The sequence below is a fragment of the Microtus oregoni genome, unplaced genomic scaffold (genome assembly GCF_018167655.1).
Source record: "Microtus oregoni isolate MIOR12 unplaced genomic scaffold, Mior012 000012F_ref0000307, whole genome shotgun sequence".
NCBI lineage: Eukaryota > Metazoa > Chordata > Mammalia > Rodentia > Cricetidae > Microtus > Microtus oregoni.
In genome coordinates this window covers 34,690,507-34,717,949 of record NW_024543071.1, presented here as the reverse complement: position 1 = coordinate 34,717,949, position 27,443 = coordinate 34,690,507, and the positions used below count along the sequence as shown (strand labels likewise).

The 27,443-nt window shown below is 42.7% G+C and overlaps 1 protein-coding gene across 1 annotated transcript in view; it reads left to right on the top strand.

Annotated features, from left to right (window-relative positions):
• Window positions 1-27,443, top strand: part of Dock8 (dedicator of cytokinesis 8) — a 194,200-nt gene that overhangs the window by 58,187 nt on the left and 108,570 nt on the right. Inside the window, exons 4-7 of the mRNA XM_041661501.1 lie at window positions 1,705-1,776; window positions 15,727-15,850; window positions 17,527-17,736; window positions 22,608-22,693. Coding sequence (XP_041517435.1) covers window positions 1,705-1,776; window positions 15,727-15,850; window positions 17,527-17,736; window positions 22,608-22,693 — 492 coding nt within the window. The remainder of the gene's footprint in view (window positions 1-1,704; window positions 1,777-15,726; window positions 15,851-17,526; window positions 17,737-22,607; window positions 22,694-27,443) is intronic.

Genomic DNA, 27,443 nt, shown 5'->3' with positions numbered 1-27,443 from the left:
ACACAAGAATAACAGCAGTGCCTGGCCTGTTGAACCCATACATGTGAAGTGCTTAAGTCAGCACCTGGTGCACGGCAAATGTCAGCTAAGTCTCAATTAGCACAGGGTTCTTACTATGAACCAGTTACTCTTCTGGGCGCTTTGCACACTAGCATCATGTCTTCATCATGGTTCTCTAGAGGGGGTACTCTTACTATTCTCACCACTTGGTGGTGAGGATACTGAGACACAGAAGGACTGAATGACTGGCATAAGATTACGGAGTCAGTGTGGACTGGAGCTGGGATTTGAGCAGTCAAGGCCAAGAGATCCCATATCTAACATTTGTAGAATTTGGTCTCATATTGATAGGTAGTCCACTGGTGAGTTCTGTTCTGTTCCCTGTGATGAATCAACTAAAATGAAGAAGCATTTAGTTTGGCCTATGGTTTGGGAGTTTTCAGGCCCTCGCTGGTTGACTGCTTTGCTTTGGTCCTGTAAAGGCAGAGTGTTATGGTGAGAGATGAGAGCACAAGAGAAGTAATTTGTGACCACTTCACAGCCGTGTGAAAAAGGCAAAGAGGAAGAAAGCAGTGTCCCACAGTCCCCTCCAAGGGCAGTGTCCAGTGATCAAGACCTTCCATATGCCCCCACATCCTGAAGAATTTGCCACTTCTCGATTATGTCGTGCCAGGGACTAAGACTTTAACATGTGGTCCTTAGGAAGGCACTCAAGATCCAAATGATAGCATCCCTGTTTTACAAATGCAAAATTAAGACTTGTAGTATAACCTGGAAGGGGTAAGAGCCCAGAGGCCTCTACCCAGACAAAGAACTATAGAATGCTGAGAGCCAGAGAAATAATCTTCCCCGGGGAAGAACACACCTATTGCCTTCCCAATACCAAATGGTTAGCCCTGAAGACATACACATACAAGTAACATTATATGGACTGAGACGGTTGTATTTGTGAATGTGTATATGTATGTGTGCATACATATACATTTGTAGGTATAACAACAACTAAAGAAAAAGAATCCATGGATTTGAATAAGACCATGGGAGGGTTTGGAGGGAGGACAGGGAAAGGGGGAAATGATATAATCCTATTATAATCTCAAAAAATATTTATATAAAAAATTTACAGCTTTTAGACTTATTTAGTACTAATGTATTTCTAACAATCCCAAAAGCATTGCGACCGTCATTACTTCTGATTTCCAGACTGTGAAACACACGGAGAATGTCCCTAATGGCACACTTCTCAGCAGGTATGACAGGAATCCACGCCTGTGTCTGCGGAGTCATCAAAGCCTAAGACAGCTGTTCTCGGCTTCCTGAATGGAAAGCAGCATGCCCTAACAAAATTACAGAAGAGAAAACAATTTTTTTCCATTAGAAATAACCATTTGAACTTATTTTTCTTGTTTGGTGTTTAATTATAGCTCCCTACTTGTGCCTTACTGCCTTCAGGCATAGAAGTAGTTTAGCAATTCTCTATAACAAAGAAACTCACAGGGCATAAAATGCTCACATATTTGTTTCATGAAAGAACAAATGTCATTGGCTTGGGAATACTTCATAATACTTCACACACTTGAAATGAATGGGCAAGAACATCCCTAATATTCTTTATTGATACAGATTTGAAGTGATGTTTTGTCCCTTGATTTTATCACGCTTGTTCAATAATAACTTTTTTTATTTTATTTTTCACCTAATTAGAGTTGAACTGGATCCTCATGTCAGGGACTGTGTTCAGACTTATATTCGAGAATGGCTGATTGTGAACCGGAAGTAAGTTTATCCTCTCTTTATATATAAATGTTAATTTATATAAATGTAAATTTTACATTGCTAGTGTTTTCTTCTAGTGACTTTTTGGAGGGTTTTTAGGGTTGCAGAAAAACTGAACAGTAAGCCCTGAGATTTCCCAAACTCCCCATCACGCTGGGCACACTGGTCTACATCACCAGCGCTAGGATCAGATTTGAGCTATGTATTTATGTATTGATGTGTTTCCACACATGCATAATGAAATGCTTTTGTCCTTGCATCGTCAAACAAAAAGGTTTTTTCTGCCGTAAAAATTCTGGTGCTCTACCTGTTTCTGCCCTGTTGAAATAGGAGCAGCGGGGCTGCGTCCCCGGCACCCGGCCGCACACATGGCTAGCTTATGCCCCGAAATAATTACACGGAAACTGTATTCTTTTAAACACTGCTTGGCCCATTAGTTCCAGCCTCTTATTGGCTAGCTCTTACTTATTAATCTAACCCATTTCTAATAATCTGTGTAGCCCCACGAGCTGGCTTACCAGGGAAGATCTTAACCTGCGTCTGTCTGGAGTGGGTGAACCATGGCGACTCTCTTATTCAGCTTTTTTCTCCCAGCATTCTGTTCTGTTTACTCCACCTACCTAATTTTCTGTACTCTTAAAGGGCCAAGGCAGTCTCTTTATTTAACCAATGAAATCAACACAAAACAGCAGACTCCCACATCACTGCCCCCACTCTCATTGGTCCATACCAGTCGTCTTCATCATCTTTGATTTCACCTTCCTCCATCTCCTGTGGCTTCATCCTGCGCTTTCTGTTAGCACGGAAAAAGAAGTTTTGTTGTACTGATATATTCAATTAGGAAGAAAATCACATTCTAAACATGAAGAATAGGATTGCCTATGAGGCAGTTACAACTACTCTGGAGGCTGAGGCAGAAGGCTACTTTGAACCTAAAAGTGCAAAGCCAGCTTGAGCAGCATGACAAGACCCTGTCTCACAAAAATAATAAGAAAGGAATGCATCTTTTTTTCTTTTCTTTTTTTGATGAACTCCTAGATAAAAGATAGTTAGTGAATTGAAACTTGACCTCAGCTTCAAAGATGCCATTAGAATTTGTGACCCCTAAATAAATGACTTGCTAGTCTTCTCATCAAGAGAGTATTTTTAAGGGTTAATCAAACATTTGTATCATTTTTTTTTCTGAGGTTTCTATCCCCAAACTAATGGCCTTCACAGCACAGTCTTGTGAGAAGGGTTGGACCACAGGAATCCCTGCTGTGTGTGCACATGCATGCACACACATGGGCCTGTGTCTGCAGCCCACTCCATTAGATACTTATCAGAAAGCCTCTGAGACATAATCAGTTTGCAAAAGCTAGCCTGCCCTTTCCCTACTCTAGCAAGAATTACTGTTTTCGGGGACAAATAATAAAGGATGCTTGGGACTTGGGATTCGGTTTTATCCAGCTCCTCTGAGTGTGCCCTTGAATCTGGTTTTGTTGTTGTTTTTGTTGTTGTTGTTGTTGTTTTGGGGCTTTTTTGTTTTGTTTTGTTTTTGGTAAGACCAGCATGCATACTGATTCCAGTAACTGAAGAGGAGAAAGAATCACTTATAGGAAGTAATTACATAAAGCTGCATGTCAATCTGTCTTCCGTTCTAACACAAGTGGAAAACCAAATTTGCCAGCAGGCAAATAAGATTATGCATTGCAGTTAATAAGTAAGAGTCAGAACAAATTGTTCTCAAGCTTCAAAATGCTATAATTAGAGGCACTTTTCTGGGTCTTTAAAGTTCTAAAAAAAAAATCCAAGAGGGAACAATAAACAGAAAGTCCATTGGGCTAAATTTGGCTTTCAGATTTATTTTCTATTGGAAACACTGTGCTTGCTCCCTCCTCTTGGTAGCACAGACTCTTGGAAAACTTCTTTTCTGTCTTCCACAAATTTCATTTTATTTTTTTAAAAAAGACTTTAGAATGTTCATGACAGGGAGTTTAGAAACTTTAGAAACCATAGAGAAACAAAACCAAAAATCAATGAATTTCATTCTGTGTAGTTAATCATGGTTGATGATGATAATATAGGTCTTGAATCAAATTTCTTTGTAGTATGTGTTTATAGAAATAGTAAACTGGGCTCCAGTACTCTTTTTCGCCTGCATTATCAATTTTCACAGTAAGGGAGGATTCCCTATCTTTACTTTTAGTGATTCTTCCTGACCAAAGTAACTAATGATTGCATAATACCTGTATATCACAATTTATCCAATCAGTTTTAATGTTTATGTGACTCCTCATTTTGTTTTGTTGTTTTTGTACTTACAGTGCACCAATGTCCTTCTCACTAAAATCCTGTGCATATTTATAATTTTTTTTCTCTGGGGAAAAACTATAATTTCTGTGCCTAAGGTATATGTGCAAATTTAAGACTTAATAATAGATCAACGATTTAATATACATGAATTATATATTGAATATTAGAAATTATAAAATATGACATAAACATTTTCATTTTGTGAAAGCATTGACATTTTTGACATTCTATTTGATTATCAGCTTGGACTTTTTTTCTCCCATGTATTCGTTGGCCACGGGTAATTTTTTTCCTTGGTGTACTACTTAAAAAATTTGTACAACTCTATTAAGCTATTTGGTTTTATAAAACTTTAGACCACGTTTTCCCTTTTCATGTTTTGGGGTGTATGTATGTTTGAATGCATGTGTACATGTGTGTATGTATGTCTGTGTATGTAGTTATGTCTGCACACACACGTGGAAGCACAAGGTTGACCTTGGAATCTCTCTTGATTCCTTTTTCACCTTGTACATTGAACCAGGGCCGCTTACTCGAACCCAGATTTGCTTAAGGGATCCCCATCTTCACCATCTGAGGCCTTTAGGTGGGTCCTGGGGGGCGTTGTCTAAACACTCTGATCCTCTTGTTTGCACAGCAAATGCTTTGCTCACTGAACGCTTAATATTTCTACCGTGTACGTTCCTTATCCAGAATACTTTAACATTTAGAATGATTTATGTAATTTAATCCATATTGGCATTTTCCTTAAGATTTTTATTTTTGGTGTCATGTTTAAATTCTAATTTTAGCATAACATTACTTTGTATGGCTTTGGGTTAAATATGGGGCTAGACCATTAGCCATTTGGCTGCTGTTCCTGTTCCCTGGTGTGCCCTATTTCTTTTTCAGAAGCAATGATTATCCATGCGCTTATCTCTTATGAAAACAATATCTGTTTATATTATGTCACGTGCACTGAGATGGAGATTACCACTGGCAGAGTTCTCAGCACATTCATGTCATGGACCAGTTCCCTTCCCCAAAACAAGCTAGTTGGCAGAGGAAAGCCTCTAACCCCAGAACTCACTGACAGTTCCTGACAATCTTTGACTAGTATCCTATAGAAGGGCACATTTTTCTACCCCTATTTTTGATTTTCTGGTAAAATGAATCTGAAATGCTGAGAATGAAAATAATAATCTCAACATACTCTTCTCCCAAAAATCACTCAGTGCCTGTGTATGCCCATTATGGCATGGGGAAAATCCAGGTGCCCTTCATCACCCAATTCCAACTCTATTTTCATCATGGCTTTTTAGAAAACATTTTTATTTACTCTTTGGCAATTATATATACAATATATATCCATATATACACACACACACAAAATATATCCATTTATATACATTATATTTACATATATATTTGTATACATTATAATTTTATATATACAATGGTCATATCCATTCCTTATTCCCCTGGACACTTCCCCCACAACAAATACCTCACCAACTTTCATATCCTTTTTTTTTCTCTATCTCTCTAATTACCACTAAATCCAGTTGGTGCTGATGGCATACACATGGGTGTGGGGCAGTCAACTAGATCCTGGGCAATATCCCAGTCACAATACCCCCTAAGAAAAAAAATGATTGCCGTTTTCCTGGCAGCCATCAACTACTAATAGTGCGTCAGCTAGGGGTGGGGCTTCATGAGCCACTCCCTATCCAAAGCTCAGGGACATGGCCCAACAGTGAAGAGTACTTGCTGCTCTTCTAGAAGACTCGAGTTTCCCAGAACCAATGTTGTACTTCTCACAGCCACTGCAACTTAATTTTTAGGAGAGTCAAGGTCCCCTTCTGACCTCTGAAGGCGTATAGTCTCACACACACGAGAGAGAGAGAGAGAGAGAGAGAGAGAGAGAGAGAGAGAGAACAATACAATATTTTGGGATTATAATTACAATATTTCTCCCTTCCATTTCCTCCCTCCAAACCCTCCCATATTCCCATTCTTGCTCTCTTTCAAATTCATGACCTCTGTTTTCATTAATTATTGTTTTACACTCACAAACATGAAAACATAACCAATTGGTGTGTTCTGCTGTTCTCAGCATTCCCTAGTTGCCGGTAGCTCTTTGTTCGGGGTTGAGGCCTTATGGGCTTTCTCCATGTCAACTTTGGCATGTCTGTTGTCATTTTCAGTTCATGTTTAGGCAGTCATGTAGGTGAGACTTTATGTCAGTGGCTTCTGACATTACTAAGAGACACAATTTTATTGAAAATTCCCTCATCCTCTGGCTTACAACCTTTTCGTTGCCTCTTTTGAAATGTTTCCTGAGCCTTGGGTGTGGGAGCTTTTTGTAGATGTAGCTATTGGAACTTGGTTGTACAACTCAACATTTTGATTGGCTGTGGTTTGTCTCCATAGTCTCTGTGATCTCCATCTATAGTCCTCATTCCTCACCAATATCTATCGTTTTATATGGTACAAACATACATTATGTTTTTCAGTAGTATCTTTGAGACCATCTTGTTTGGTTACACTATTTTAACAGGACTGAGTTTGCTTTCTGTTGCTGTGATAAAACACTGACCAAAAATCAACCTGTGGAGAGGATGCATTTGGCTTACATGTCCTTATCAAAGACATCACTGAGAGAAGTCAGGGCAGGAAATGAAGCAGAGAGCAAGGAGGAGCTCTGCTGTGACCAAAAGAAACAGCTCTTGCCTCACGGAGTAAAAGGCATGGTTTATTCTGGAACAAATATAAGTGATCGTGGTCATGGAACATACATTTATATCTCACCAAATATAGTATTCCAACATGGAAGCAGTTTGTAAGTAACAGAATAAAGATTTATCAGCCAAAGCGTTTTAAAAATAACATTGGTGGAGGCATCGGAGTGTAAGTTAAAGCATGATGGGGGGGGGGATCTCTCTACATGTCTCAGATGCTCTCTGATCTCGTTCTTGACTTTTAGTTTGATGGAAGCTAGTGACTGCTAAGTTAGATTCCCAACGTTTATTTATGATTCCCGGGATGTCTGTTCCGACACAGATGCCAGCAAGGAATGGCTAATAGGGAGCTAATGCTAGCCCAAGAAAAAGTGTAATTGGACTTGTGGACTTGCAACATTCCAACTGTCATCTGTAACTCTTGTTCCAGAGGATCTGATGATCTCTTCTGGCCCCTGAAGACACCAGTTACACACATGGTACACAGACATAATGCAAGCAAAATCACACATACTCATAAAATACAAACTTCAATATACATACATATATATGCATACATACACCCATATTTTACTATTGTGAGTGAAATGGGATTTTAAAGATCTCATTAATAATAATCAAGTAAACATTATTGTTTATGATATGTATAAAAATGAAGTATCACGATAGACACTTCAATTAGTGTGTCGAGGGAATAACCTTTAAACTCTACACTATATATTTTACTACACTTTGGGGATGGGTGGCAGCCTGCTTTCTCCAGAGGTGTGATCTTAATGAAGCCACTTTGCCTTCCATGGACATGTCTTTGTCATCCAAAACCATGCAGTCAAGCACTGATTTAGTTAGCTCCTTTATTCCTCAATTATCTCCTGACTGCTATTACCTTTCTCTGTCATATCTGGAGATAGGCTTTTATGCCCTTGTTCTCTGTGATAATGGCTTTGGATTCCACTTAATGGACAGAGGTGTGGGGTAATGGCCACTTGCATTCCCTCCCACTCCCATCATTCTGTAGGGCATTTGCCATCAAGTACTGTCATTGTCCTGTTTAAATCAGATGCGGAGTACTGCCGTGAAAGACAGAAGTGAGGCCCAGACTTGTTTTTATCGCTCAGTAGGGAAAGGTTGAATTATGTATAGTGCATGATCTCCTTTTGGAGAAAATATTCACATTTCTCTGGTTTTTACACATATGTGAACACATATAGAAGTCAGTCAGAGCAGCTTGTAGGAGGCAGCCCCTTCCCTCCACCTCAGGGCCTGGGTATTGAACTCGGGTGATCAGGTTTAGCCGCAAGCACATTTACTTACTGATCCACCTCACAAGCCCAGAAAAAAGTATTCTGTTACTTGAAATATTTGCCTGTGATTCTGAAGCTGGGAGATTCCTTGAATAAGATCTCTTTCTGTGTTTCATGTCTACAGTTAAGCCAAGACTAACATGTTTTTAATCCTTTTTGTTTTTATGTGTTTTGAAAATAGGCATAGAACTGATGATTCGTGGTGGGGCTGTATTCACTTCTTATCTAATTTTCGCAATGCCTTCATAATTTTGTGAGGATTGTGTTTGATAGCATCCTTTGGGGGATAGTAAGGGTCAGAAGCACCGTTTTCCCAGTCATTTTCTGTAAATGAAGCTGGGGTGATTAACTTCAGAATGTCTTGGTGGTGAGTCAAACTCTCCAGTAATTAAACATGTTTACGTGCGATTTATTTTTGGTGTATGATCCGCAGTGACAGTGAAACATTTCATGGGTGTTATGGGCGGCATCATAAAAGTCCCTGGAGTTTGTCTTTCATCCTGAGTGATTAAGGCGATCCTAGCAGAAGGTCATGCTCAAGGAGAGTGGGGATATCAAGGAATAGGGTATCATCTGTTTTATTGCTCCATTTTTACTCCCAGTGAACTGGTAAACAATTAAAAATTGAACACATCAGTGCATATCATTCAGTTACTCCCAAAACACCATAAAAATGTCTCCTCGATCAATAATTGCTGATTATGACACACATTTGTTGTGCTGGCTGTCAAGGTGCTCTGCTTTCTTAAAGCACGGAGAGCAAGGCAGGCTCATTGGCCTACGTGGTAACAAGCAGTAACCTGGCTGTGCACATCACCACGGCCTGCTCCAGACCCGCTGTGCTGAGGCCCTGGTCAAAGGCTTCTACCAAGCCTTTGCCAGTATGGCTAGCAATTGTCACCTCTTTCTGTGGGTGTTTAAAACACCTTGTTGACATTTCTCCTGAAGCTTTTGTCACTGTTCATTGAGTTCTAGCTACCTGCCTTCGCTGTTAACTGTGACATCTTTTTCAGTAGAATGACTTCTCTGAGGGCAGGTCCAGCTCTCAGCTGTAATTCTTTTTTTTTTTTTTTTTTTGATTTTCGAGACAGGGTTTCTCTGTAGCTTTTTTTTTTTTTTTTTTGGTTCCTGTCCTGGAACTAGCTCTTGTAGACCATGTAGACCAGGTTGGCCTCGAACTCACAGGGATCCGCCTGCCTCTGCCTCCCAAGTGCTGGGATTAAAGGCGTGTGCCACCACTGCCCGGCATCAGCTGTAATTCTTACGAATTCTTCTTGGTATCTTATTCTCAAGAGAATTAAAATATAAACATTTGTTGAATGAAAGAATGAATGAAACTTAACAAGCAAATATCTGTCTCATATTTTCGACCATAGCTTTAGCAGTACACTTAGGAAGGGGACTTTCTAAAGACCTGGAGACGGAGGGCATCACAAGTTTAATCATGACAGTAGATTCTCCCTCAGGACTTTGAAGCATCCTACAAAGTGGAATACTAAAATGGGCTCTTTTCAGAGCTCTATCCTTGTTTCTGATAGCTAAGTACATTTCTCCTAGAAAGCAATGTAGTTCTGCCGTACTGGGGATATTAGAAGACACTGAATTCTATGTATTTATGAAGTGTCTGGATTTACAGTGTATTCATTGACGTCGCATGGGACAGTATTGTCACTGGTGCTAATGAACAAAACTGGTATGTAACTGTCTTTGTTGCTTCCCTAGAAGCAGAACCTGGGGCAGGGATTCAGATGCATGTGGTCTTTAAGTCTTTAGTCTAAAGATGAGTCTTTAGAAAAAACCTGGAGAGGGGCCTACTAAGGATGAGGGTCTCAGATCATAGTTGGCCTTGAGCTGCAACAGTTTTGTGTGTAAAATTGCCTGAAGAGAGAAACTCTTATGTTCTGACTCCTATCTTTATAGCCATCATGGAGCCAAAGTAATAGGGTTGGCATGGGGGACAGGAAGGACAAGTTTTATGCTCACAGCAGCTGGAGAATTGGTGCATGGTTTGGTAAACGGGACCTGGTTGGAGCCCAGTAATTTTTACTGCAGTGCCAGGTGCCTGACATATTACTTTCCTTTTATTTAGAGACAACCTCAAATTTATAGAAAAGTTCTGAACATGAACCAAGAGCTCTTCCGAACCATTAACCGTGGGAGATCAAGCCCCTGACCTGCTTTTCCTATTACCCCACCTACAATAGTGTGTAATTGCTACAGACAAGCACATTTTCCATTATAGTTGCCGTATAATCTCTACATTCTGAAAATTAATATCAATATTTCATTACCACTTAACCCTCAGATTTCAGTTTTCATCAAATGCCTGAAGGATATTCTTTGAAGAGCAAAAGAATCCAGTTCCAAATTACATACTGCACTTTAATGTGACCTGTCATTAGTCTGGGTCATGCTGGAAGACCTTCTCAGTGTGGATTCTTCCCTGCCTTCTGAGATTATGGCCAGCCATTTTATAGACTGCTCCCCTCTTTGCGTTTGTTGGTATCCCATTCCTCATCAAATCTTCACTCTATTTCTATCAATATGGAGCTATAATTTCCTGTTTCAGTGAATGATTTGACTCTTGTCTCTTGTTTATTTTGATGCTCACATGGTCTTCAGGTTGACCGACACATCTTTTTTACATGGCCCCAACCATCATTGAAGACATCCTTGCTCTCTGACACGTGATATTCCAGTGAGATTAAAAAACTATTAGGTTTTTCCTTCCTTCCCCAGAGTTAGTCATTACTCTCAGATGGCACTGTGCCTCCGTGGACAATAGCGCTCAGCAGCCACTCTCCATGTGTGAGTGTCTCAGTGGACAATAGCGCTCAGCAGCCACGCTCCATGTGTGAGTTCCTCAGTGGACAATAGCACTCAGCAGCCATGCTCCACAAGTGAGTGCCTCAGTGGACAATAGCGCTCAGCAGCCACGCTCCACAAGTGAGTGCCTCAGTGGACAATAGCCCTCAGCAGCCACGCTGCACATGTGAGTGCCTCAGTGGACAATAGCGCTCAGCAGCCACGCTCCATGTGTGAGTGTCTCAGTGGACAATAGCGCTCAGCAGCCACGCTCCATGTGTGAGTGCCTCAGTGGACAATAGCGCTCAGCAGCCACGCTGCACACATGAGTGTCTCAGTGGACAATAGCGCTCAGCAGCCACGCTGCACACATGAGTGTCTCAGTGGACAATAGCGCTCAGCAGCCACGCTCCATGTGTGAGTGCCTCAGTGGACAATAGCGCTCAGCAGCCACGCTGCACACATGAGTGTCTCAGTGGACAATAGCGCTCAGCAGCCACGCTCCACAAGTGAGTGTCTCAGTGGACAATAGCGCTCAGCAGCCACGCTGCATGTGTAAAGCATGCTCGTTTTTACTGAGGCCTGGCTCCTCCAGTCCTTTCACTGAACAGAATGAAAACCATGACTTCTTGTTGGCCTGTACATCCAACTTCATGGTGTCTGCTCTAGTCTTCTTTTGGTTTCTTCTCTCCTTTCTCTGGCAAAATGTAGCTCCCGTGTCTTTCATGTTTCTAGTTGTTTGATTCTCCTGTGTGGAACCACTGCCCACACTCTCCTCTACCCCAGTATCTGTCCTCCTATTCCGGTTCTGACCCCAGGCATGCCATTCCTGCCTGGGCGAGCCTCTTTATCTTGTGCTGACCCAGTACCAGGATGATTCGCCATGGGATGGAGTCTTGTCACCAAGCCCAAGTCATGTCAGGTGTCCCTTCTTTTATAAATGCTTCTTTATTTATAAATAAATACTTATATTTATTATATATGCTGTAATATGTTATATAAAATATAATTATTATTTATTTATAAATAAATCACCGAGACACAAGTTCGGTGATGATCATGTGCCAGGCTGCCTGTGTTCTGACCTCTTCCTTGCACCATTTGGGCTATGATTCACCACTCCGTACAGACAGCACTTTCATGATAAATGCATCCCTTACCTTATCCTGGATTCAGGTTCCAATTCTGGACTTCTTTTCACTCTGAGACATGGATGGCTACCTTGTTCCAATAAACCTTAAGGTTTTAACAGCTAATTGTATAGGAAGAAGAAAGGAAGGGGAGGGTGAGAAACAGGAGAAGGGAGGGGAGGGAGAGAAACAAGGACACAATTATTTTCTGATCTCCACAATTGACCCTTAAAGGAAACTGTGGCTCAGAGACACGAGGCCCTGTGCCCAGATCTGTCTCTCTTAACTGGTTCATAAGGATCCAGCATCTGAACTCAGGCCCTCCCCACCAAGAGCCAGATTCGGCCTGCTGCACATTGGCCTCTAAAACAAATAGTTTCATGAAGTCCTTTGTCTGCGGGTGTTCCTGAGTGTGTGAGAAGGGTGTTTAAGACAAAGCCTGTGGTTCTCCGGGGAAGCTGCAGGCCGTTCTCATTTCGTGCGGACTTCTCCCAGTCTGCCTACTTTCCCATCTTTCTCCAGTCTGCACACAGATTCACTGGGATCTTGGCTTGGTTTAAGTCAGTTGCCAGGGTGGGGCGAGTAGGCTGGGATGCCTGTAGCCAGAGGCACTGAGCCAGCTGTCTTAGAACCTACCCAGTGGTGGCTTCTTCCATGCTGGCCCTTCTGGAATGAGTCACCTTTCAAGCTTGCCAGCCCGTGCTTCTCCCCAGCCAGCGTTAGCCCTGCTTCCTAGGGGAGCGCTGTGACTGTCTGAGATGGGGGAGTGGGTGCTGCAGGGTGTGAGGACGGGGAGAAAAGCTTACTCCAGCATGGACACACTAGTCTTACTGCTTTCGGTGGCAATAGTCACAAAGGCTGACTTTACTATCAGGCTAAAGTGTCTATGTTACGAAATGAACTTTAACATCAACCTCTAACTCATTGGTTTGTCAATGCCTTCAAGGTCCTTGTAAGGAACTCCACAAGACAGTCTAACAGAATGGAAGGAGTGGGTGCATCTATTTGCATAAAACAGAAAAAAGACATACATTCTGTGTCCCCAAAAGGGTCTTTAAAAGAGCAAATTGGATTTTATTTCCTATAGTATGTAAGGATGTAGAGTTTTTATCATCAAATCACAAATTCAGTTCAGGAAAGATCCCTGCGATTTACCCATGTCTGTTCCTCACCCTGTGAAGAAACAGGCAGAGAGACGTGCCCTGAAAATGTTGATGAAGGCAGGCACATGCCTGTGCTTGGGTGTTGTGCTGTGTGCTAGTGTGTGCTTGCACATATGTGTGTGTTTGCATGTTTATAAGTTAGCAATCTTAGAAATAGGTGTAATTTATGAGTTGGGGGAAGGGGCAAGCTAACGTAGTCCTAGTTATTAAGGTGGCTGCACCCCAGGCCTTTAGGTTGGCTGCCTTTCTTCCCACCCCCGGCCCCCCAATGGCTCAAGTGTTCCTTGAAAAGGAGCTTCTGAATCAGTTCCCTTTGGAGGGGACAGTCCTAAAAGAAGTAACTGCAGGCACCACTGTGGCTTTAGCACTGCTTCTGAGGGGCTGGTGTTATTATTTAGTCTTGTTTTCCTGCTCCTTGTAGGGCTTTACAGAGCTAATAACCACAGCTCTCGTGCCTTCTCATTTGGGATCTAATTACAAAACAGTTCTTACTTGCCTATCTTTGCCACTACTTCCATTAGATTGTTCCCCCTTCCCGGGAATTAGACCACCCACAGTGTGGCCGAGTGGGTGAGGCATGAACTAGATCCCCCTTGGCAATATTTATTTACTTGCTATTTATTTGTGAGTGTGGGTGTTTGTGCGCAGGCCATAACTGTACACGGAGATGAGAAGACGACTTGCAGGAGTTGCTCCTCCTCAAGCCGTAAGCCTCGGTGGCAAGCAGCACCCGTGGAACCATCTTGCCGCTTTTTTTTCTCTTATGCACCAAGAAGTCCTGCTGTCCTCCTCCATGTGGCCCCCTAGAGTTATATGGTTAAGAATAACTTCCAAGAAGTTGGCAGAGTTAAGAAATCCCACACCAGATCTCCTCCCAAAGAAATCTGTTAAAGAAAGTAAATTTTATAAATAAATGTTGCTCAGTTATAATCCACTCTTCTTTTGCAACTTCTGAGCAACTAGAACCAAAAGAATTCTCTGAAATATTCCAAATAGTTATTATATCCAAGAAACCATTTAAAACATATCCAGAGATACTTTCACCACTGATGTTTTTGGACAACCTGATATATATTAATATTATATATTATTTAATTTTTGTTTGTTTTCAGCTGTTTTGGTACTCCAAATCAGAAACTATCATAGACACTTTTCTTGCTATTTCCCTTTTTTAGTTCCTAATTCAGGCTCCTTTTCACCCTGCCTTATTACTATAGATCGGGCTGGACACATACATTGCAAGGGCACACTGAAGCTGGCCAATCACAGTAAGGCAGGCTTGGAATAATTGCCAGGCCAATCTTGCAGAGAGCTTCTGGGCTGTTTGTTTCTCTTTCTTTTTTTTTTTTCTCAAAACAAATTGTCTTCAGAGCACAGTAAAATCTAGAGATGCCCTGACCTCCCTTTCAAAGGCACTGGGGCGTCTCCTGCTTCCTCACTTAACACAATGAACTGACATGCCCTTGGTGCCTGCCGTGTGCGTCATGTGTCTCCTCCAGTGCCCCTTCCTCTTGGAGAGTTATGAACTGTGTTTGAATCGTTGCTGGCCTCCTACAGCTCTGCCTTTACCTGTAGATCACATGACCTGCCTAATACGTTCCCACCTCATTACCTGTGCAGTCGGTACAATAAATGCAGAAAGCACACCAATTACGTGTGTATACACTTTGTTGCGTGTTTTCCAAGAAGCCTCTCAGTCATCAAAAAATGGGGAATATACACATTCATTTCTGTAGTTATGAAATGACAACTTAAGCGTTCTCTTCTTTCCCATCATGGTCTCAATTCTCCAGTGATGGCCCTGACCATTCTAATTTAGACCCCTTCCATAGTGTGTGTGTGTGTGTGTGTGTGTGTGTGTGTGTGTGTGCGCGTGTGCGTGTGTGTAGGAGGAGAGAGGGAGGGAGAAAGAACAAGAATACACACCTGTGAATCTTGGCCTCCTGCTTGCTAGGCACGCACTCTGCCGCCATCGCTGACCTCCATTCCCAACCCTTTGAGAGCTGTAGTGAAGTTCCAAGAGAGAGACTGTGAATGTCAGCAGGGACTGTCGGTCCGTACATCATCTTTGTGTGTTTTTCCCTTAGCCATGTCCTGCCTTTCTTACTCACTATCAAGAACATTGAGGTGGAGATGAAATGGCTTCCTCTGTTTCTATCTGCAGTCTCTCTGTGCTGCTTCTACACATTGCTAGATTTATCTCAGCTTCTTATGCTATGGTCACGGTTTAGCTTCAGCTCAGAGCCAAGTGCCCCGCAGCTGAAAAGACCACACCTCTACAGTGGCATTTTTCCCAGGCCATTCCTGCCTTTCATAATGGGCCAGCCAGGAGGCAAGACTGTGTGTCCCTACAGCAGAGCCTTGTGTGAGGCCAGGTGCATAGACGGAGGCACTACAATTGTCCTCTGTTGAATGCTCTGCGACTTGGTCCGCCCCTATGTCAGTACTTTATTTTTAATCTAATGCTTTGTCTCTTTCTCCCTCTCTGCTGCTCCTCATCTCCCTCCAAATCAAATCATATCAACAATGAAAGAAACCAAGGAAGTTCAGATTTTTGCAGCTTTAAAAAGACCGGATCACGGAGAGATTTTCACAAGACGCTTCAGAAACAGACATTTGAGTCAGAAACTTTGGAGTGCAGTGAACCGGCCACTCAGGTATTTCCTATCAACAAACATGGTTGCCAGGTGACGGGCTGGCTCTGCCCAAGGCATGCTGTCAATTTAAAAAAAAAAAAACTAGAATAAATGTAAGACTCGTAGAACATTCAAGTAGGAGGAACTCTACTGTCTGAGTCAGTGGCTGTTTTCCTCAAGTTGGTTTGTGTCTTCAGAAATCAGTATTCAGACAGAAACCCCAAAGCACAGTGATTACGATGGAAAAAGTGAAGGGCCTGTAGTTGGAGGAGGGACCTATGGTGGACCCCTCCCTATGAGAGCCAGGGTGGTTCAAAGCCGTCCCTGTCAGATTGTCTAACCTTTCTTATTGATCCCTTCACACCACCTCCCTGTCCCCAGGCTCTGTCATTAACCTTTCTGGAAACCTTCCCTGGAAACCAAGGATGGCACTAAGTGTCATGAGGCCACTTGAGGAGTGAGTCAGAATGTGTAAAGATTTTTGAATGAGGGCAGCTTCACCTATACCACTAATGCCAACAGTGCCACTACCCAATAAATGCTGGCTATTATTATTGCTGTTGCCATTATTTTCATAAAATGGTTACTTCATGATTCCATGCTGTATACACCCATGTCCACAGAAGCATTGCTCCAAGTAGCCAAAAGATGGAAGCAGTCCAGCTATCCACTGTGGAAGAGTGGAGCATCAAATGTGGTTGCCTAGCGACAACGGAGGTCTGGGGAGTTACTGTTTAGTGGGTGTAGAGTTTCAGTTTTGCAAGATGAAAAGAATCATGAAGATGGACAATGAGGACAGTTGTACTACAGTATGAGTGGGCTTAACTCTACCAAAAGATGACTGAGATGTATTTTATGCTATATACAGCAGAAATGTACAAGAGCTAGCAATGATCCAAACATGTTATTTTAGATGATGGTGTGCTAGTCCCTCGGGCTCACGTTATAGGTCAGAAAGCAAACAGAGACGAATGAGTTCCCATTCATCTGAAGCTGTAAGCTGTTGCTTGAATAGCCAAGGCAGTTTTTCTTGGTTGGTGTTTGCTCCTCTAACCATTACTGAAGTCCTGTAGTTACTTGTGGGAGGCACCCAGCCTCAGACAGGCTCTGCTGTAGTGGCTAAGTGTAACCCAATCCCATATATCTGTACTTGTAAGCTTGACGCTTAGCTTTAGAATATATATATATATATATATATATATATATATATATGCATTTTTTAAGGCTCCTTAGAGTTTATTTTATTTTCTCGCCTCAAAACCCAGGCTCTGAAGTTGATTAGAAAAAGGTACCTCTGTTCACAGTCTAGGCTCTTTATGCCACCCCTTGTCACAACTCTGCCTGGCTCCAGGCCGAGATGTGAGCATGGTTCCTAAGAGGCCCGGCTTCAGCCAGTAGCTACTAGAAACACAGTGTCATTTCAAATCCTTACCCAGGACTGGCTTATCCAACTGATGAATAATGTTTGCTTCCAGGGAAGGAGACTCTCACTTCAGGATAGTCCCACCAGGAAGCCAGGACCAGTTGTGTCAAATCCTGAGTTTGTTCAAACCAAACCAAACCACCACCACCAACAACAAAACTCCTTGAAAGCTGAGATCTATAGACCCCAGCTATAGCAGTCATGAATTGTCCCTGAGCCTAGTTCTCATTTGTGCCCCCAGACCCTCATGAAGGTCAATTGTTTTCTCTAACAGACAGGACCCCGCCGCTTAAACGTGCTGTGTGATGTGTCTGGGAAGGGCCCCCTCACTACTTGTGACTTCGACCTCCGCAGCCTGCAGCCTGACGAGCGACTGGAAAACCTGCTGCAGCTGAGTGCTGACGACTTTGAGAAGGAGAAAGAGGAGGCCCGCAAGACCAACCGACAGGCTGAGCTCTTTGCCCTGTATCCGTCCGTGGACGAGGTAGGTGCAGGTTCCCGTAGGGGAGAATAGAAAATCGGTGTGCTTTTCTGCCCTCTGCCACTGTGGAGCAGTGTGTGACTGGCAGGATGCTTACTGTGTGACTCTGTTTTTGACGTGGGCACATTTGTGTCATAGCAGAACCACTTACTGATCATCATACTGATGGGATTCTTATAACAATAACTAGAATTTCCATAGCACTTTAACCCTCTAAACATTTCAAGGGTCTATATACAGAGCCTAACTCAGAGCCAACCATCCAGTTATCTGAGGATGTGTTTACAACTAATTCATCAGAAGCACGTATTACTTAAAGCTTGGTGTTAAGATCCCCCCCACACACACACACAAACACAATGGCCCCATTGAGCACATGGGAATACCTGCTTTGAACATACTCTGGACAGAGATAATCACAGCCATGTTCCCAGCGCATGAAGCTTTAGAATCCTGTTTTCCCATCTCTTTATTTACTGCAGTTGGCCCAGAGCAACTTAGACATTGCCTGAAGTCACTTGCTGGAGCACTTTAGATGACATGAGAGGTGGCCATCGTTGGATGTGTTCTGTGTTTCGGCTTCTTGTTTCGTATGATGTTTTCAGCCTTCATCTTTGCTTGTCAGGTCCCCTACACATCCAGGTCTTGCCACAACAGACAGCTAGCTGCTCTATCTCTGCTGCTCACATTTTACAGAAGGTTCAGTTGCAAGAACCAAGACCTGTGGGCTGGCGAGATGGCTCAGTGGACAAAGTGCTTGCCTTGCAAGCCTGGAGACCCAAGTTTGATCCCCAGGATTCACTTAAAGGTGGTGGGAGAGAACTTACTCCACAAAGTTGTCCTCTGACCTCCACACGCCCTTTGTGGCACACACACGCCCAGGTGTACACATACAAACCTGCACGCTCAAACATTAAAAATTAATAAGACTTGAGGAAATTTTGCATAAAAGATAATGTGCTTGTCTGTGGATGTATGTCTTTGAAATTTGGTCCCCAGACCAAGAAAATATCAGAAAGCCTAACCTCTCCCTGTGCTGGGACCCATTCACTTCCCACTGGTCTCTGAGGGGACAGCACAAAGTGACAGGAAGGAGATGAGCATCAAGTCCACTGTGGCGGTGTCGTACAGGACAGAGACCAGCTCGTCATCCAGCCCCACCCTTAGGAGGATGTGAGGGGGAAGTGTTCCTCAAGCCCTTAGAATTCCTCACCTAGAGTTGCATCTCTGATTCCCACCAGCCAGCATGGCAGCTTACATTTAGGTCCCCCAGGGCTCTGATTCCCAACAGCCAGAGTTGCTCCTCTCATCTTATCTTTGTTTTCCAGCCACCTTGGTTTCTTATCTTAGTTGCAGTTTTGTGTGGAGCCTCAAATGCTCTGAAGCAGATTAAAAGCAAATATCTTGGGACCAGAAACACGGAGCAGTGGGCAATGGTGCGCGTCACCAAGACAGATGACCAGAGTTTGGTCCCCGAAACCCACACACTGAAGTGAAGAGAACCAACTCCAAAAGGCTGTTCTCTGGCCTCTACCCCCTCCTGCCCCCCAGCACACACAAAATATAAATAAGTGGACAAATTAGAGAGCAATCTGATAATTTGAAAAAGGATCGCTCATCATTAAATAAATCAGTGAGTATCTCAGGGCCAGGGAGACTGCTCATTGGGTAAAGTGCCTGCTGTCAGTGCCTTCATAAACACGGCACACTGTGGCATGTGTCTGCAACTCCAGCTCTGAGAGTGGAGATAGAGGGGTCCTGGGGGCTCCAGGTTCAGTGGGAAACTTTCTCTCAAACATAAGGTAGTGAGGAAGACACCAAATGATGACCTATGACCCACAAGGACAAGTACACACACACACACACACACAGAAAGTATCTTTCTTATATGGGGCATATAAAAAGTGTTTCATAGACAGGAAGTAACCAAGACTCATGGGTATACAGATAGGAGAAAAAGACTGATCAGAAGTTAAAAAGTTTCAGGTAAACCAGAGCATTGTATTTTACTGACTTATTTTACTGTATGATGACCACAATTAGTGATAAGTTAGTGTATATTAAGTTGTTAATAAAATTAGTCTCAGCTGGGCGGTGGTGGTGCACACCTTTAATCCCAGCACTCGGGAGGCAGAGACAGGTGAATCTCTCTGAATTTGAGGCCAGTCTGGTCTATAGAGCAAGTTCCAAGACAGCTAGAGCTTTTACACAGAGAAACCCTGTCTAGAAAAACGAAAAACAAAAACAGAAACAAAGAAAAACAAAACAAAAATCCTCAAAATTTTTTTTTTAAAAAAGGGACTGAAAGATCACATTTGGCCTTTGCTTTCTCCCCTTATGTTCATCTCCGTGATGAGGATGCTAAGTGTAACATAAGAGACTGAAGTGCCAGCTAGTGGTGGTGCATGCTTTTAGTACCAGCACTCAGGACATAGAGGTAGGCAGATCTCTGTGAGTTCAAGACCAGCCTCGTCTACAGAACAAGTTTCAGGATAGCCAGGGCTTAACACAGAGAAACCCTGTCTCAAACACCAGAGAGAGAGAGGAGAAAGGAAAGAGACTAAAGGGGACATCAGAGGAGAGAAGAAAGTACAGGAAGGGAACAGGATGTGACAGACATTCGCCACCAGAGTCTCCCTGGGTTGAATGGGAGGATTTCCAGTCTGACTTGACTCAAAGAATGGCCCATAAACTGTTTTGTAGGATCTTTGTTTTATGGTTTTCGAGACAATGAAGGAATTCAGATGGGGGCTGACAGTTAATCTTAGTTTGGGTCCCGTGGCCTGCTTTTGTTCAGTGGAGAGGAATGCTGTGATTACCTTGCTAGCTACTTGTAAACTGGAATGTGTAAAATGCTCGAGAGCCTCTACACCAGCCCTTTAATGTTTTGAAGCTGTTCTCAAAGAAATCATGTTTGTGCTTGTCATTTGAACCTTAGCCAAGAAAATCCTATGGAACAGAGGTGAATTCTGTCTGCTCTAAAAGGATTGTAAATGCCGACTTTTTTAATGGCACACTAATAAGATTATTTTATGTTACCTCTTTTATTTCCCAGTAAAGAACATTAGAAGGGCAAATCCTTTTGTTGAAATTTTAATAGACTGTAGAAAAGGCCAAAGTAGGAGTCAGCTGCCAAGTTTTAGCATGTTAGCCCTTTCCTGATTCCACTCCTTTCTGTGACAGGCATCTCCTGTGTTAAGCCCTAAGATGCCCTCCCTTCCATCCCACACCACTGCGGAGTTCGCTGCATAGTCTATTGGCTACAAGTGATGGAACCCAACTAAAGATTTTAGAAAGAGGAAGCGGGTCCTCACTGGCTCTCATAACCAAATCCCAGGAAGTCAAATGTTCAGTTGACTGCTTGGATCAACAAATGGAAGACTATCATGCTTTCTCTCTCCCTCCTTCTCTTCTCTTACACACACAGACACTCACAGACTCATATGCATACATATGCACATTTACACACATATACACATATGTAAACATATACACATACACCTATAGTATACACACTTACACCTATAGTATACACACACATACACCCATACATGTACGAACTCATGCACACACATATACACACACATAAGCCACATACATGTATATAATAACACACATGCATACATACACACATAGATACACAAAAACACATATACATCCCAGGATGATGAAAACCTCAGGAATCCATTAAAGCGTCTCATTTCTCTCTTCTGCTACTGGGTTTTATTTTGTATTTCTGATAAATGTGAAGCCTCAATACATTCAGATACAGGAAGCTTAGGAAACACATCATCCAAAAGCAAGATATGAATATGAACCTTGATTTAACAATCTGATCCAAACTATTTAGTCACAATCAGAAATTATAGTTAGTTTTTAGGTCAGTGTCATTATTGATGTTTTGAAAGTCCCCGTGTGTACTAAAATACTTGCAGACGAAACTGTATTATGTGTGGGATAACTCTTTGCTGTTAAATCATTCCTCATTAAGTGTGGGGACCTGGCTTACAGACAAAAGCGGGTGGCCTGAGCTGAAATTGTTGACATCAAATGTGCATAAACAGTTGTTCGCTTTATTAGTCCATCTGCTTCTCTATATGTTTAAGCTTTCCTCAGCCAGAGCTTATCTCAGAGAAGATTCCAGAAGTTCTAATTCAAACCAAAGCTACTGTTAGAAACACATAAGTGTGGTGTTTTTCCCTAGTAAGTGGGTCTTCCCTGCATATGTATCTGCTCTGGTAATCTCGAAAGTCCCTGCTTGCTCTTTGGGAGTCCTGCTCACCTTCTCTGAAGGGAGTCAGCAGTTGCACCAGCAGGATGCCACCTGGGACCTCAGCAATGGGAGCTGTGGGGTGGGGAGGGAGGGTGGGGCTGTGAGGAGGGAGGGAGGAATGGTGGTTAGTCCACCACTTAGATCATCCCACCAATCCCAGAGAATTGTTTTTGATTGTGTATTTGGAAGGAGAAGCAGACTAGAACTGTAAGTTTTTACAATGCCGTCTCATAGATGTTACTAAGCCACAACCGTGTTTGCATTTCCTTCCTTCCTTCTTCCTTCCTTCCTTCCTTCCTTCCTTCCTTCCTTCCTTCCTTCTTTCCTCCCTCCCTCCTTCCCTCCCTCCCTCCCTCCTTCCTCCTCCCCAGTCTCCTTCTCTTAAATGCTCCTTTTCTGAGAGGAGAAAATGTTTGCTGTACATGCTGGCTTTGAATAGTGAGGGATGAATGGCAAACTCCCTTCCCAAGAAAGAGCGTTATTCTGCCCTTAGAACTAAAGCAGGGACAAGGAGGGCAGCCCCTCCTCCCCTGGCTTTTCGCCAACTGCAAAGCCCTGTGGAAAGTTGCTAATGATTTCTTTACCATGTGATTGACGACAGGAGGATGCGGTAGAAATACGTCCAGTACCGGAGTGTCCTAAGGAACATCTGGGCAACAGGATACTGGTCAAGGTGCTGACTCTGAAGTAAGTATCAGACTACTGCCCTGATGGCCACCTTGATCTTTCCATGAAACGATGCTTGCATTATCAGCCTTGGAGCCAAGAAGGTTCTCCCAGTAGAGGGAGCACTGGAGTAATGGAAAGAGTAGAGCTTAGAGTTGATTAGACCTGGTTCTATTTGTACCAAGCCTTTGGCAACCAATCTTCTATGATATAGAAAGCAAACAAATTTGTCTAGAAAAGTTAGACATATGAGGTAATTGTTCATTTTTTTCCATTAAGAAAACAGCTATGGGTTGGAGGTGTAGCTAGGTGGAATATTTGCCTAGCGTGTGCAAATTTGAGACCCTCAGTTTGATCCCTGTCTTAAATTGGGTTACTATTGCTGTGATGAAACACCATGCACAAAAGCAAGATGGAAAGGAAATGGTTTATTTGGCTTATGCTTCCACATCCATAGTCCATCCGTGAAGGAAATCAAGGAGGAAACTCAAACAGGGTAAAATACTGGAGGCAGGAGCTGATGCTGAGTCCGTGGAGGGGTGCTGCTTGCTAGCTTTCTCCCCATGGTTTGCTCAGTCCGCTTTCTTACAAACACCAGGATGACCTGCCGAGGGGTGGCCTCATTCTCTCCTTGCTGTCTGTGTCAAGTTGACATAAAATTAACCTGCACAGTTCCCTAACACCACGAACAAACCAAATGAATGAGTAATTGTAAAAATAGCAGTGAGGCCAACAGTGCTCTAGACGTTCAAGCTTGTTTATAAACTCTTGACAGTGCATGCACGTGAACAAAATATTGTATAGTAAAATATTGTCATTACAAAATGTACATCAATGAGAAAGTGTAAAGAATGAAATAAGTAAAATACTTCCGTGCTTTCTTCATGCACCCCAGTGCCTGCAAGCCACTCTTTGTCTCCACAGACTGCAGAGATTAGCTCTTCCACTTTTTCAAATCACAGACATTTTTTTGAGGATATAGGAGATGTACCTCAGTGGTAGAACATGTGCTTAGCATGAGCAAAGACCTGGTTTCCTACTGAAAAGAGTCCATAAGCCAAGCATTTTTCACAAATGGTTAGGACCATCTCCTAGTCAGTGTGAGGCTCGTTTCCACAGTTCACAGTTTGTGATGGGACATTAGACCAGATGACCTGCCCTATGATTCTGATGCTCTGTCTCCCTGGTTCTGCTTCACAACTCATGCAGTGTCCAGCGCTGGCTTCGTTTTATCCCTTTAGCCAATTCCTTAGGGTAAGTGTCAGGGCCTTTCATCTGCTCTGGTGTCTGCCACACTCACCCCTATGATATACTTGTGTTCAGGAAGTCTGCACTACTGTCTGCCACACTCACCCCCACTATATACTCAGTCAGCCTACCTTTAGACGCAGTGAGTTTGTCTCTGGGACTAGAGGAACTTTCCCAAGGCTGACTGTCCTCAAGCCTTACAGACTTATCCAGTACATAAACTGCAGCAGATGCTCTCACAGGTTGGGAAACTTGTCCTGCCGAGCTAGATATGAATTAATTAAAAAAATATGGAGTCACTTGAGTTTCTCTAATGAGAATTGTCAAGTCATTTCTAATGATGTTTTCCCAACTCCTAAAGGAGAAATTAAATAGAATTGATGTCTATAGCCAATGCCCTTGGCCTGTTTAAGTGACTTAAATGGTATTCATATTTGTGCACCCATGAGAGAAGAGGCAAACCAAAGAAATGGTCCTAACTACAACCTGGAGAGAAAAAAAAGAAATTTTAGAAACTTTGAATGTGAAAATATGAATAGTAAAACTAACAACAGTATGGAAGACACTCTTTAGCATTGGTGTTGATCTCTGAGTTCTGTCTATAATAGCATGGAGTTGATTAGCGAGGACATTTCTAACAGTGTTTTTATCTCTGTCACCATTCCCGCTTTGATTTTGGGAAATAGATAAAGTGTAATAGAAAAAAATTACACTTGTGCCAATTCTGAAAATTCTGAGTAGCAAGAAAAAAATAGTGACCATGAAATATTTTTCTGCTTTGTGATGTTTTTCTGTCAAATTAGTGGCTGCACATGAATCTACTGATATTTTAATTATCATCTGCCACCTTATGGCCCCTCAGTCAGCACCTGTGACCTGGCTGACCTTCTGGTCCTGTGGCCAAGGCCCTGTCATGCCACGATATGTAGGTTAAGATTAGTCTTTATCATTCTATTTATCAATAATACTCAGAAGTTAAAGGCTGGGGTGAAAACCTACTAGCTCAGAGGCTGAGTAGCAACTAGTTGACCTTGCTTTATAGCCAGAGACACCACAAGAGATGCATCTCTTCCCTCATCCCAGAACCAAGAGGACATCCAAACTCCAGTCCCCACCCTTTCCTTCCTGTGTGTCTTTCTATCCAAATTTCTGGCTTCTCTATGGCCAATTCTGGTCAGTCCGTTCCTGGCTCCACCCCCTGGTTAGGTATAACTTTATTGGGCAGTCCCAGAAGTGTCAGAGTCAAATTATCCCACAACAGTATTTAAGGTAGGGGAATCTTTTAATTTAAAATCTAATACTCTTATATGTAAAGTAACTTCCATTCAGAGGACTCTCTTTAGCACTGGGACTTTAATGTACACTAAATCGTGCCAAGGAGTGGTCTTAATACACTTTGGGAGGCCTCCCATAACTGTCTCCCCCAATGGATTCTGCTCCGGTAGGGTCTCCCAGGTGGACCCAGAGCTCCTGCACGGTTGTCTCTGATGCTGGTGTCTGAGGACCACACCTGGAAAAACAATGGTAGAGAAAGCCATTGCCCTCTGCTTAAAAGAGAGAGCCTTGCAACCTGCCTCTGAAGTTCCTAGCTTGGTGGCCTTTGCCAGGTCGCTTCATTTCTCTGCAACCCCCTTTCCTGTAGCAGGAGTGTGGTCTCTGCACACTGGAAAGAGGAAAGGGGTTGGGATATGTGAATTGCACCACACTGAAACTATAAGGCATCGTAATGGACTTTTCTCTTCCCTAGTCCACAAGAACCTAGCGCTCAGTACAATCTACCACACGGCAGTGCTCAGACCCTTTGCTTGTCACAGAGTCCATGCTTAAGTACAGACTGGCCCTGCCAGGAGACATGGAGACATGCTCAGTACAGCAAACCCTCAATTAAAGTTCTATTTCCTGCCAGACATGTCAGATCATGCCTGTAATTCCAGCACTAAAGAGGCAGAGGCAGGGGGATCACAGTAGTTTCTAGGGCCAGCTTGAGCTACATAGCAAGACTCCCATCTCAAAAAGCTGAAAAAAGAAAAAATGCAATTTTTCCATCAGGAGAAAGAATGAGAATAGGCATTTGCAGTGTGTGTAACAAATGCGTGTAACAAAGTCCACATTTTTGATGTGCAGTTCAGTGGTGTTGAGTGCAAAAACGTTTTTATGCAACCATCACCACCACTTATTTCTAGATATTTCTATCTTTCCAAAGTAGGACTCAACACTAATCCCCATGACCCACTCCTCCCATCTCCCTATAACCGTGCATTACCTTCGAGCTCTTAATTTGACTGTATAAATACATCCCATAAGTGGAATAGTACTTGTCCTTTCAAAATGGGTTTATTTCATTTAACATATCATATATATGCATACAACAGAGCATTTTATATCCGCAGTTGAATATTTTTGTACACATGCAATGTGTTTCCCTTCTTCTGTTGGTAGATGTAGGGGTTTGCTGTGGTATGTGATACTGCTGCTAGGCCTGATTTTCTACATATGTTACATACATTGCCTTAGCATGATTTTAAGACATGCATGAAAATGGGAAAAGTAGTGTTCTTTCCTTACTTTGCAGGTAAACAAATAGAATTAGAAAAGTTAGTAACAGGTGGTAGCAGAGGGAACAAATCCCAGTTTTGTTTGGCGCCTTGACCATGAGTATACCAGTATTCCAAATTTTCTCATCAACAAAGATACCATGGACCAACTGACCCTTTTGTCTGCCTAAAAAGGCCTTTGAGGAAGAACTATATGACAGTAAGCCAAGCCCCTCACATGTGCCTTGAAAGAAAATCTGTTCTAATTTGCATGGCTTCTGAGGCAATAATAACAGTCCAGCAACTTTACTGGTGCTGCCAGTAGGCAGTGTCCAAAATCATGGATTATTAAACTGAGAGTCTTGGAAGGTATGCCTATATTTTACATGTATGTATAACATGTGGCAGAATTAGTTTGTAGGTCTTTTCCTAAAACCTATGATTTCAGGAAGAATCAGCAGTCAGGGTGAATATGAGAGGCTTCTAGTTCTAGTTTTGGTGGGGTGTCGTGTGTGTGTTCAGAATCAAACCTAGAGCCTGTGTATGGTAGGCAAGTGCTCTTTTCCTACAATAAATCCCTGGTCCCAAGAGCTCCTCATTCTAAATCAGACAAGGCCATGGCACCTCAGTATTTGCCATGTGCTGAATCCCTTCCCTTCCCTCCCCTGTCCTCAATCTACCTCAAGTGAACAGCCTTCTGCAGCAGCTAGGACCAGCCACACGTTCATTGGCATTATGGCCAAGCCAGCATCTTGATGTTCTACTGTAAGTCTAAGGAAAAGCGATTAAATACTTCCTTTTTAACAAGACTAAGAAGTCTTGTTCATTAGAATTGGATAGTAGACCTTTGGAGCTTTTTATTTGTTTATTAGTTTTTAACTATGTGTACATGTTGAGGAGGAGGTACGTGCATGTGAGCCCAGGTGCCTGCAGAGGCAAGAAGAGGGTGCTAGCTCTCCTGGAACTGGGGTTACAGGAGGTTGTGCATT